The sequence below is a fragment of the Ovis aries genome, chromosome 11, assembly GCF_016772045.2.
Source record: "Ovis aries strain OAR_USU_Benz2616 breed Rambouillet chromosome 11, ARS-UI_Ramb_v3.0, whole genome shotgun sequence".
NCBI lineage: Eukaryota > Metazoa > Chordata > Mammalia > Artiodactyla > Bovidae > Ovis > Ovis aries.
Genome location: NC_056064.1, coordinates 61,659,902 through 61,673,480, shown reverse-complemented (window position 1 = coordinate 61,673,480; position 13,579 = coordinate 61,659,902). Strand labels below are relative to the sequence as shown.

The window sequence follows — 13,579 nt, the reverse complement described above, 5'->3', positions numbered from 1 at the left end:
GAGAAGAGCTGACTCATTGGAGAAGACTCTGATGCTGGGAGGGATTGGGGGCAGGAGGAGAAGGGGACAACCGAGGATGAGATGGCTGGATGGCATCACCGACTCGATGGACATGAGTTTGAGTGAACTCCGGGAGGTGGTGATGGACAGGGAGGCCTGGCGTGCTGCGATTCGTGGCCAAGTGAACTGAACTGAAACATATTTCCACACGTTTAAGGGCGATTTTTACAGTCTTACTGAGTTACAATTGAAACAGTAATTTCATGTGGTGTACAGATTCATGTTTTGATGTGTGTTCACTTGTGAAGCCGCCAACCCAGAAAGATGTCTGTGTGAGCACAGAATCCCCCCGCGTGTCCTCTTGCCCTGTGTCATCTCTCCTGCCCACTTCTGCCTCGCCACGTGCCGGCAGCCACGAGTCTCCTTTCTGTCAGTCACTAAACTATAGTTTCTAGAATTCTGAGTAAATGGAAGCATATTGTCTGTGTGCTTGTTGGTCCCACCTCTCTCCCTTGACTTAGTGATGACGAGGTCTATCCATGTTGTACTGTGTATCAGCAGGTCTTTCTTCTATACTTTGAGTAACATTCCATTACATTGATGCACCGTAATTTGTTGCTCTGTGTATCTGCTGGTGGACATTTACACTGTTTTCACTCTTGGGGCCATTGCAGATAAAGCCTAAGATAAAGGCTCTAAAGCCATAGATAAAGTCTGTGAACATCAGTGTCCAGGTCTTTGTATAGACGTCTGCATTCTGTTCCCTGTAAGGGATAAAGACCTGTAAGTCCCATGCCTAGATCACGTGGGAGGTGTACGTTCACCTCTTTGAGAAACTGCCGTACTGCTCTCCAAAGTGGTGGTGGTGTTTCACACCCTCGGGCGTGTGTGAGGCCTCGAGGTCGTCCAGATTCTCGTCCAAACGCGCCATGCTCTGTCTTTATGTCGTCACGGTTCCGGCAGGCGTGTACAAGGCAGTCGCTGTGGCTTCAGTTTGCATTTCCCTAGAGGCTCATGTCGAAAACCTTTTCGCCTCTTTTTTGTTGTGTACTTTGGTGTCTGTTCAAATCTTTAACCTATTTTTTAACTGGATTGATTATTTTCTTGTTGTTGAGTTTTGAGAATCTTTTATTCATATTGGATACAAGTGCTTTGACAGGTAGATGGTTTGTGAATATTTTCTCCCAATGTGCGGCTTTTCTTTTCATTCTTTTAATAGTTTCTTCAAAAGAACAGGTGGTTTTAATCTCAGTGAAATCCAGTTTCTTTATCTGTTCTTTTATGGATTGTGCTTTCAGTGTCATAGCTAAGAAATCTTTCCCAACCTCAAGACACAAAGGTTTTCTCCTATTTTCTTTTGAAAGTTTTATACTTTTAAATTTTGTGTATGCTGAGAAGTATGAATTGAAACGTTTTCTCTTTATTTCGTAAAATCGCCTTCTTTGCCTTTTAATACATATGCAATCTGTAGTGATCTTCATAACCTTTCATTCATAATATTGTCCATTTGTGTTTCTTTTTCCAGATCAGTCTGGCTGCATTTTAATCAGTTTTATTCATCTTCTCAGAGAGCCGGATTTTGGTTACACTGATTTTTGTCTAATGTTTTCTGTTCTTGTTTTATTGATTTCTGTTCTGATTATTTTTTTTCTCCCTCCCATTTTACGTTTTTTTTTTCCACTTTACATTTAATTTACTGTTCTTTTTCTCATTCATTAAGGTGAAAGCTGATGCCCTTGATTTGAAATCTGTATGTTTAAAATTCTTCTAAAAAAGTGTTTGATTTTATAAAACTTACCTCAAGTTCTTTGTTGATTTAGTTGCTCAGTCGTGTCTGACTCTCTGCAGCCCCGTGGACTGCAGCACGGCAGGCCTCCCTGTCCTTCACCATCTCCTGGGGCTTGCTCAAACTCACGTCCATTGAGTCGCTGGTGCCATCCAACCATCTCGTTATCTGGCATCCCCTCCTCCTGCCCTCATTCTTTGCAGCATCAGGGTCTTCCCAGTGAGTCAGCTGTTCGCGTCAGGTGGCCTGAGGATTGAACTTCAGCTTCAGCATCAGTCCTTAGAAGCATCTTTCTAGTTTTGATATGGTCTATGTTCGTTTTCATTAAGCTCAAAATATTTTCTAACTTCTGATTTTATTTCTCTTTTTGTCCCCTACGTTTGCTAGAAGAATGTTATTTAGTTTTCAATTATTTGGGGGTTTCATAGAAATCTTTCTTGTATAGGATTTAAATTTAATTCCACTGTGATCAGAGAGTATGCATTGCATGAGTTGAATCCTTTTAAAATGTTTGAGAATTGTTCTCTGTTCCCAAATAAGTCTATTTTCGCTAAGTATTCTACCTTGAAGGTAGCATGTTTCTGCTGTGGTTGGATGGAATGTTCTGTAAGTGTCAGGTAGGCCGTATCAGCTCTGTAAGGTTTCAATTTTAGCTGAATTTGAAAGGTTTTGGCCGCTGTCTCTCCAAACGTGCTCCCACGCGCCTCTCTGGAGTCCTCCTCCAGGGCTGCGGGCGCCCGTGCACTGGTCTCTCCCGCTCTCCGTCCCTCGCATCATTCTGGTTTCCTTCCTGTGCTTTGTGGCGGTTAGTTTCCACGTTCACTCATCTTCTCTTTCGCAGTGCATGGTTTGCCTTTAGTCTCATCCACTATATTTTTCGAACACTGTCGTTTTTCTGTAAAGCTATGGAAATTCTCTCTCTGGAATTTCGGCATGTGGAGGTAGCTCTCAGCACCGCCACCCTTTCTCTGTTCCCTGTGTGTCTTCTGACTCCAGCTCTCTTCCAGGAATCAGCAGCCACCTTTCTCTCCCTTTCCCAGCCTCTCCTCTTGTCTGTTATTCTGGAACGTCCTCATCCTGCCTTCTCCAGTCCTCTCACCCTTCAGCTGACTTGACGTCACTGTCTTAGACCCTAATTCCTAGGTGAGGTTTATTTTTCCCTGTTGTACAAACCCTTAATATCCTATATTTCTCCTTTGCTCATTTCATTGAATGCTCACTGATAGCAGTGTCTTAGTTCACAGTCTTTCCCTGCTAGACTGGAAGCCCCTGTAGCCCAGGAGTTGGCTGTGACTCACCCCGTGGTGACTCCTCAGCCTCTGTGCAGGAGCCTGCCCAGAATGGGTGTTAACGCATCAGTGGGACACGAGCAGGTGGGCACCGCCTGGTTGCGGGTGAGCAGGTGACTGTGCTGACCAGGCACATGGGGACGGGCACTGGGGTCCTCAGAGAAGCTTTGTGTGAGGGGGAGAGATGGTCAGGGAGGCCGGATGGACAGCTAGAAATAGATGGGTATCTTAAAAGTAGCACACACCCAGGCAACATGCTTTTACGCCCTGTCAATAGAGTGTTTTATAATCAGTAAAATAGTCCTACGTGTGATTTTATCTCAAAGAAGACTTTAACCCTATCTTTAGAAATCGTTTGCCCCTGCTGTCATCTTCCTCTTGAAAGAAAATTCTAATGGAGGTTTAGTTTTTTCATGGAAAGTATGATGGTAAGGAGGAAAAGATAATTTATAAATATCAAATGCAAATATGTCTTTTACAAATACGTGTATAATTTATATACATACAGTTAACATACAACCTGTACGTAAAGAACCTGCCTGCCAGTGCAGGAGACGCAGGCTTGTTCCCTGGGTTGGAAAGATGCCCTGAAGGAGGAAATGGCAACCTAGTCCAGTGTTCTTGCCTGGAGAATCCCCGCGGACAGAGGAGCCTGGCGGGCTACAGCCCATGGGGTCGCAGAGAGTCAGCAACTTGGCGACTAAGCAACAACGTGTGTACACACACACACACACACACACACACGTATATAATACCTCTTTAACAGTCTTAGTGACGGTCTTACAGAATGACGTGCCCTTTATCTTTCTTCCCACTTTGGAAGCAGGGGCAGGGTCTTGATCAGTTTTGTGTTTCTAGCACCAAGCTCACATCTTGGCATACAGTGTTAAGTAAATGCTTGATGGACATTTTAGTTTTCAAATGTTGTAAAAGTTATTTGTTATGCAAATATTAATGTTATATAAGGATAAATTATAGTAAGGGTCTAGTTAATTAATATTTAACAGTGATTTAGTTAAATATACGTGTTATATATACACACACACAGAGAGATTTAACGTAATGGAACAACTTTGACTTTGAAGTCAGATAGGCTGTTTTAAATTCTCATTTTGCCGTTTAGTATATAAACTTGGGTAGACACTTAACTCTTCTAAATTTCATTGTTTTATTTTGTGAAAAAATATTTTTTATAGTTACATAATGAAATGAAATAATGTATGCTGCTGCTGCTAAGTCACTTCAGTCGTGTCCGACTCTGTGCGACCCCATGGACGGCAGCCCACCAGGCTCCCTCGTCACTGGGGTTCTCCAGGCAAGAACACTGGAGTGGGTTGCCATTTCCTTCTCCAATGCATGAAAGTGGAAAGTGAGAGTAAAGTCACCCAGTCGAGTCCGACTCTTAGTGATCCCATGGACTGCAGCCCACCAGGCTCCTCCCTCCATGGGATTTTCCAGGCGAGAGTACTGGAGTGGGCTGTCATTGCCTTCTCCAAAAAATAATAATGTGTGAACTACTCTAAATGTAATGAGTCTAGAAATCACTCAGTGTTCACTCTCTCCTCATTTGCGAAACCGTAGCTGTTAGAGTCTGCAGCAACATCATTCAGTAAAGTGCTAGAAAACATCTACTGTGGCTTTGAAATCGTTTCACATAATCTAGAAATCATTTAAGATAAGCAGAAAATTTTCTCTCAGTGATAAATGTTACGTTTATATTTGGTAAATAAAGAGGAATTTGCCTCCTTAAAGTTTTGTCTGCTTGTGCACAGTGATGAATGTAAGTGAGAATATTTTCCAGCTACTTTGAAATACTGAACTGCCCAGGGACAAGGCAGGGATGGTTTTGAGGGAAATAAATATTTCAGCCTCACATCTCAGCCTTTCTTCTCCCTCCCTTTGATCTGGCTTTGGTTTACTTGTCATTCTGCTTGAATGAGTTCACACTGCCTGTTTCCTCTCCATAGTAACAAGAAGTGGTCCTGCACCTACCTCACAGGGTTTAGGCTTTGTCATTTCATAGGAGGAACATGTGTTTCCTTGTTATTTACTGATACATTACTGCCTATAAAATAGGATGAATTGATGGGCACGTATGTAGCTTTGCATATATTATGCATAATTTATATGTAGAAGTTCTAATCAGTACTTCCTTACATACAGGAAACATGAAAGGAGGCAACATTAGATTTGAGATTTATTTGAAGTTTAAAGTGAAAGATTTTAGAGGGATTTTTCTTCACTGTACACTGAAGCTGTTCTATTCTCAAGGATCATTTTCCCAGGGTTTTCTTATTTCACCATAAAAATGTCAGTCATTTTTTTATTTGCCGAGGTGTGAGTGTCCATCTCTTGCAACCCTAAGGACTGTAGCCCACCAGGCTTCTCTGTACCTAAGATTCTCCAGGCAAGAACACTGGAGTGAGTTGCTGTGCCTCCTCCAGGGGATCTTCCCGACCCAGGGACTGGGCTCGAGTCTCCGGCACCTCCTGCGTGCGCCAGTGCCTTCTGCACCACTGCGCCACCTGGGAAGCTAATAGTTTATATGAGATGCTATAGTAGCAGCATATAAAAAGTGCTAACAAGGATGAAAGTAAGAAGCAGCTAGCAATTCTATCTCGGAGAAAGCGATGGCACCCCACTCCAGTACTCTTGCCTGGAAAATCCCATGGACAGAGGAGCCTGGTAGGCTGTGGTCCATGGGCTCGTGAAGAGGAGGACACTGAGCGACTTCCCTTTCACTTTTCACTTTCATGCATTGGAGAAGGAAATGGCAACCCCCTCCAGCGTTCTTGCCTGGGGAATCCCAGGGACAGGGGAGCCTGGTGGGCTGCCGTCTGTGGGGTCACACAGAGTTGGACACGACTGAAGTGACTTAGCAGCAGCAGCAGCAATTCTATCTGAAGAGCTAGTCAACAGCTGAGCCCCTAAAGAATGACTGGTTTTCTGCCAGTCAGTCGAAACAACCAAGAAGAGATGGCCAGGTAAGCTCCTGTAAAACTGATCCCCCGCAGGTATAAACTCTGTTCAGACGCAACATTCAGACCCGGAGGGTGGACCTGCAGAGGAGACGCGGAGGCAGGGCACACCCGGGAGAAGGGAAGGCGGGCTCCCCGCTCGCACAGCAGTGCCAGCGTCGGTGCCACGTGGGCAGCTGGGACTCGGGTGCATGCTCGTCGTCTTGGTGCTTGAAGAGCCAGGTGAAGGACTGGGCCGTTGCAACCGCGGGCGAAGGAAGATGGAGACACCAAGAGACAAGGGAGCCTGCTTCCTTGGTGCACATTCTTGGCGCATGTTTCTGCCCGACCCTCAAGACTCCAAGGCCCAAGTCAGGCTAGCGGAGTGGATTTATAGATGAGCTTCTGCTCCTTACATGGGAGACAAGGTTTGTAGTTTGAATTCAGCCAAGCTATAAACAAATAATGAAAATGATCATTCAGTACTGTTCCGAGGAAAGAGTAGAATCCAGAGTGTCCACTCTGCATCACTCATAAAGATAGAAGCTTAAATGACTTGACACACAAAGAATCAGGATAACATGTGACCTAATTACTTTCAATTAGGATGCTGCTGCTGCTAAGTCGCTTCAGTCGTGTCTGACTCTGTGCAACCCCGTAGACGGCAGCCCACCAGGTTCTGCCATCCCTGGGATTCTCCAGGCAAGAACACTGGAGTGGGTTGCCATTTCCTTCTCCTCAACAGAAAATGTAAGCAGCAGAGACTACCCCAGGATAAATTAGAACCTAGAATCAGTGGATCAAAACTTAAAGTAGCTATGCACAGGAGCTTCAAGAAAAACTGGTAGTAATGAATGAAAAGCTAAGAACTTTCAACAGGAAAACACTGGAAAATACAACATTTGAGGTTTAAAACGTAGCCTGAATATAACACCAGAATGAAGATTACAAAAAGAACGTGAAGATAAGTCAAGAGAAATAAGTCAATCTGAGGACAATGAGAAAATGTATTGAAAAAAACACAAGCTGCAGACACTTGCAGGGTAATACCGGTATATAAAATATATTTCATTTGGGTCACAGAAGCAGAGGAAAGAGAGTAATAGCACAGAAAAATATTTGAAAAAATCATGGCCCCAATTTTCCAGTTTCATGGAAGACAAAGTTATGCTGATTGAAGAAGCTCAGTAAAATCCCAGCAGGGAAAATGGAAAGCAAAACAATAATGCTTGTCACCCTCTGTCTTGTGAGTACAGCTGTCCTGGACGTGGTTTAATGGCTCCTCATGGGGACTTTAATTTGCAGTTCCTTTTTTTTTTTTTTTCTTTTAAGACATTATGAGTCCATTCATGCGTGTTTTGGCTAATTACACATCTTGTCTGGAGAAATAGCCTCTGAGGATTCTTCACCCGTTTTTATTCACTTGTTGTTTCACATTATTTTTTACTGAAGTGTGTTGCGTTAGCTGCTGGTGTGCCTCAAGGTGACTGTCACAAATATGGACACGCGCGTCCTCCGACTTCGTTCTGTTTCAAAATAGTTTTGCCTGTTCTGAGTCCTTTGTATTTCCATATGAATTTTAGGATCAACTTATTAATTTCAGCAAGACATCATCTGGGATTCTGACAGGGGTTGGGTTGAATCTGCAGATCAGTTTGAGGAGTATTGCCAGCTTTTCAATATTAAGACCACCGTTAATTTCCAAGTCGCTGGTGTTGGTGTCTAACCCTTGAGTGTCAGATGTTTAGAAGTGTGCACAGCATTTATCATCTTTAACAAGAATTCAGCAGAGACCATTGGTCTTAGTCACGTGAAGAAGAGGCGAAAGAAGTCTATTTATTGCTCATGGTTAGTGAAAGGTATTATTTTGAGTGCCTTGAAAGTCATAGTTTCTGACTGACTCACTATCGGCAGCTTAAGTGCCAGCAGCAGCCCTGAGCATAGAGGATGTGGCTGCTTGAAGTCTTGCTTTTCACCCTCGCTGGGGAGGGAGCGGAGGCTCCTCTACGGTTTCCAGGCCTGTTGAGAGTGTTTAGCTCTGTTTTGCTTTCCTTGGGGCCTCCGGTGGAGAGGCCAGGCTGGCAGCAGATGACGTCTACTGTAATGTGAAGCCTGCGAATGTGTGTTGGGTCTCTGCCATCATTATCAAAAGTGCTGGTGCAGAAATGTGCAAAGGGGAGACTTTCAAATCAAGGCTGGCCTGAACCTGTAACTGTCAGCTTTCCAAGCTCAAGAAAGAGTAAATTGCAGTCCATTAGTCCCCTACGTTTTATTGCCTGTTTGGAATAATCATGGTCTTCAGAACATCCTTTAATCTGAACTGGCTTGTGGTTGTATAAGAATGCAGCTTCTTTCTTCTTTATGCTTTATATACTCGGACGAGGAAAATTTACTGCATTTTATAAATAAAGCAGTTAAAAAGGAAATTTTCTTCCCACCTTTTTATCTTCACGGAGGCACATCTTTAAGGCATTTGAGTGATGCGTTTACACTCAGCTCCACAGCTAGTTCCACTGAAAAAAATGATCTTCAAAGTCACTTTTTTTTTTGCTTCTTCAGTTCAGTTCAGTTCAGTCGCTCAGTCGTGTCCGACTGTTTGCAACCCCATGAATCGCAGCACGCCAGGCCTCCCTGTCCATCACCATCTCCTGGAGTTCACTCAGACTCATGTCCATCGAGCCTGTGATGCCATCCAGCTATCTCATCCTCGGTCGTCCCTTTCTCCTACTGCCCCCAATCCCTCCCAGCATCAGAGTCTTTTCATTATTTGGAATCATGGTAAAAGGAAATACTGTTCTTATATTATTGAGGAGCAGACCCTTCTCTTTTTCAAGTGCTGAAAAATTTCACTTCTATTTCATTACTTTGATGGAAATTAAAATGATACCTCATTAAAATGAATATCATCTTTTTATTTAAATAAGACAGATACTTTATGTTAAGACAAGATTTCAAAGTATGAGTGGAGTTCGATGTGTTTGCACGGTTTCACTGGGCAGAAATATTGACTTATTGAGCGGTGCCTTCTGTGGTGTTTAGCTTCACTAAATTAGCTTTGTAGGTGACGTGGGACTGAAAATGAACTGAGAGGCTTCACTCATTTCCTTGTGTCTTCTATTTAATATTAAATGGAAAGTAATATTTTAATATAAAACAATATTTGCTATCTATAAATACTTTTTAACATGTGAAAAGACATTTATTATTATTAACATTACTATACAACAGTCTAGTCAAGCCTATGGTTTTTCCAGTAGCCATGTATGGATGTAAGAGTTGGACTATAAAAGAGAGCTGAGCGCCAGAGAACTGATGCTTTTGACCTGTGGTGTTGGAGAAGACTCTTGAGAGTCCCTTGGAAGGACTGATGCTGAAGCTGAAAGCTGCAATACTTTGGCCACCTGATGTGAAGAGTTGACTCATTGGAAAAGACCCTGATGCTGGGAAAGATTGAAGACAGGAGGAGAAGGAGGTGACAGAGGATGAGATGGTTGGATGGCATCACCAACTCGATGGACATGAGTTTGAGCAAGCTCTGGGAGCTGGTGAGGGACGGGGAAGCCTGGCGTGCTGCAGCCGATGGGGTCGCAAAGGGTCGGATGTGACTGGGCGACTGAACTGAACATGTCGGACTTTGCTGGTGGCTCAGTGGTGAGGAACCCACCTGGCAATGCAGGAGGCGCTCAGGAAACACAGCTTCATTCCCTCTGCTGGGGACACCCCTTGGAGGAGGCAATGGTAGCCCACTCCAGTATTTTGGCCTGGGAAGTCCCATGGACAGAGGAGCCTGGTGTGCGACAGTCCACGGGGTCACAAAAGAGTCAGAAGTGACTTAGGGACGGGACGACGACAGTAACAAAGAGCATGCCGGCGAAGCGGCCAGATTGCGTTTCCTCGAATGGCAGACGGGGTGCGGGATGACGCGCCTACTCGAGTCCTGGAAACCTCAACACCGCCTGTCTCTTGCAGGATTCAGTTTCTTACGACGTCTGTGATTCTGTCCACGAGGATTCCAGTGATGCTTCGTATTGAAGCACTTTTCGCTAGGTTGTTCTACCGTGGGTCCTGGCACTGAGTGTCCACTTTCTTCCTCTGATCTGGTTTTCAGCACAGCATTGTGTGTTTCTTCACTCTCGTGCCCGGGATCTGGCCGAGGGATGGGCTTTGTGTGTTTATGCGGAGTGTCCACAGAAGGGTGTACTGCCATCAGACCCGTCAGACGTCAGGCTCGAAGCGATCAGTCAGAAGCAGTGTGCCTCCCTGCACTAGGTTATGTTTAACAAGTAGCATTTTTATTACGGTCTCAGTACATAACTGATCTGGAATAAAACTTTGGACTTGATTTTTGTAGTCAGTTATAAAGTAAATGAACTAAATTTGGTAGTTAAAAATGAGATAAAATAGAGAAATTATTTGTCCTATTAAATTGAAAGTATTTATAGTAACAGTAGCTCAGGTGAGTTATTGGACAAAAAATGTAAAACAACTGACTTTCAGCATTTATAGAAAAAGTTGATGTTTCAGCCATATATCATATATTTTTATAAAAATGTGTGAAAATTTTCTCCTGGCTAATTAATGGTGCATAATTTTAAGTTACATGGTTTTTAAATTTTTTAAGTTTTCAAAGTGAAGAGGAACTAAGAGCCTCTTGATGAAAGTGAAAGAGGAGAGTGAAAAAGCTGGCCTAAAACTCAACATTCAGAAAACTAAGATCATTGCGTCTGGTCCCATCACTTCATGGCAAATAGACGGGGAAAATACGGAAATAGCATCATGTTTTATTTTCTTGGTCTCCAAAATCAATGTGGATAGTGACTGCAGCCCACCCCAGTGCTCTCGCCTGGAGAATCCCATGAACAGATGAGCCTGGTGGGCTGTAGTCAGTGGGGTCGCTAAGAGTCGGACACGTCTGAGCAACTTCACTTTCACTTTTCACTTTCATGCGTTGGAGAAGGAAATGGCAGCCCACTCCAGTGTTCTTGCCTGGAGAATCCCGGGGACGGGGGAGCCTGGTGGCTGCCGTCTCTGGGGTCGCACAGAGTCAGACACGACTGAAGCAGCTCAGCAGCAGTGACTGCAGGCACAAAATTAAAAGACGCTCGCTCCTTGGAAGGACAGCTTAACAAACCCAGACAGCATATTAGAAAGCAAAGACATTGCTTTGCCAACAAAGTGTATACAGTCAAAACTTTTGTTTTTCCAATAGTCATGTATGGATGTGAGAGTTGGACCATATGGAAGGCTGAGTGCCAAAGAATTGCTTTCAAACTGTGGTGCTGGAGAAGACTCTTGAGAGTTCCTTGGACTGCAAGGAGATCCAACCAGTCCATCCTAAAGGAAATCGGTCCTGAATATTTATTGAAAGGACTGATACTAAAGCTCCAATACTTGGGCCACCTGATGCAAGGAGCTGACTTATTGGAAAAGACCCTGATGCTGGGAAAGATTGAAGGCGGGAGGAGAAGGGGACGATGGAGGATGAGATGGTTGGATGGCATCACCGAGTCATCAACAAACGAAAGTTTTCAAATATCGTCCGCTATACTTCCTTTTCTATTATGAAACAGACTGAGCTTGCAAATGTGACCCTCTGGAAACGTGCAGTCTGTTGAGTGGTCCGCAAGTGTGGGGAGCATGGGATGAACTAGTCCAGGGGGCATGGCAGAGGAGTAGCTCCTGAGCATCCTGACCTCGTGACCTCGTAGGGACCCTCGCCGTCAGCTGCAGCCCCTGCCTCAGCACCCACCTCATAGTCGTCTGAATGGAGCCTCTGGGTGACCGCTGCCAGTCAGCTGGGCCCACTGGCCACAGCAAAGTCTGTCCAGCGCTGGCGCAGCTCTCTGCCACAGTGACCACCTGCTTCCAGGCCAGGGGACCCAGTGGGGGTGCTTCTGTGAGGCGCTTCTCTCATTCTGGGGACACGTTCTGAGCATAGGAAGTGGCATCAGGGACACCTGGAGAGCCACAGAGAGCAGCCAGCACACGGGCTCCACAGGGGGCGCAGGGTGCAATTCCCGCTTGGCCCATCAGTGACATGGGGCCTCGGGAACAGTCTCTCAGCCCCAGTTTCCGGTTCTGCAAAGCTAGGGGTATGGAAATGGCCTTACACAAGCTGGACCTGAGAATGAAGAAGAGAAGACACGTTAAAATTGTTTACACAGCGCCTGGCGCCCAGTCAGAGCTCAGCAGGGGCCAGTATTAACATCCACACGTTTATACCCTGCTAAGTCACTTCAGTCGTGTCCAACTCTGTGCGGCCCCAGAAACGGCAGCCCCCCGGGCTCCCCCATCCCTGGGATTCTCCAGGCGAGAGCACTGGAGGGGGTGCCGTTGCCTTTATACCCAAAGTCTTACTTTCTTCTGTCAGCACGCAGAGACTCCTCTTCTGTTGGTGGACCTTCTGGACTGTTTCATTTTATTTCAGGGTACAAAGAGACGTGATGGCTACGGTTCTCTTAGGCGAGTCCACTGCAGGCAGGAGGTTGTGTCAGGCCGGCATGGCGCTCCCCTGCCCCGTCACCCTGCAGGTCAGCTTCTGCCGGATGTGCGTGTCAGAGGTGTTCCTGCGGTACCTTGTGCTTTTTTAATCGAGATGCTATTCACATAGTGTAAGATTTATCCTTTCACAGTCTACAGTTGAGCAGATTTTAGTCTGTCCACAAAGACGTGCGGCATCGCCACTATCTAAGCCCAGCGTGTCTGTCGCCCCCAGCCCCCTGTGGTGAGCAGTCACTGCCACCCCCCGTCCCCCAGCCCGTGCTGACCACTGGCCTGCTTTCTCTGTGTCTGTGGGTTTCTGTTCTGGATGTTTCTCACAGACAGAGTCACTTGGCACGTAAGCTGCTGTCCTTGGGTCTGGCGGCTGTAAGGGTGCCGTGCTTTCGAGATCTGTTGCGGGTGCGTCAGAGCTCCGTGCCTTTTTGAGGCTGAATACTGTTCCACTGAGAGGATGGACCACGCCTCACTGCTCCGTCCATCGGGTGATGGAGGTCCATGGTGATAAGCAGTCTTGTTCTAGGGAGGTTGCTCGAAGCCGGTGTGCCCTTATCAGAACGCACATTCTGTGCTCATGTCCTTCTTTCCTGAGACAAGCCGTGTTACTGTCATCTCTTGCATTCGGATACTTCAGATAGAAGTCTGGTCTGTACTTTAGAGAGGATGAAAGCTTGTTCTTTGACCAAACCCGGTTCTCTGGTTGTGCGTTAACTCTGCGGCCCGTGTGGCCTTCCCAGGGAGAAGGAGGAGCAGCTGACCCGGGTGAGCGAGGGGCAGAGGCTGCAGGCGCAGCAGGCGGACGCCGCGCTGGAGGAGTTCAAGCGGCAGGTGGAGCTGAACTCAGAGAAGGTCTACGCGGAGATGAAGGAGCAGGTGAGAGGCTGCCTCTGGGGCGGAGACGTGCAGGTCTCCGTGGGAAGCGGCATGTTTACCAGCTCAGAAGGCCCTGCCAGGGTTAGCCCACCGTGTCGGGGTCGGGGCTTCAGGTGAGGGCTGGGGTGGACACCCCCCACCTGCAGAGCCCCGGAAGGACGGGCAGCTCCTCTTGG

General features: G+C 45.9%; 1 protein-coding gene across 19 annotated transcripts in view; it reads left to right on the top strand.

Annotated features, from left to right (window-relative positions):
• Positions 1-13,579, top strand: part of CEP112 (centrosomal protein 112) — a 313,262-nt gene that overhangs the window by 111,815 nt on the left and 187,868 nt on the right. For all 19 annotated transcript variants that reach the window (XM_027973978.3, XM_027973977.3, XM_060395895.1 and 16 more), the window contains one exon: positions 13,268-13,403. In XM_027973978.3, coding sequence (XP_027829779.1) covers positions 13,268-13,403 — 136 coding nt within the window. The remainder of the gene's footprint in view (positions 1-13,267; positions 13,404-13,579) is intronic.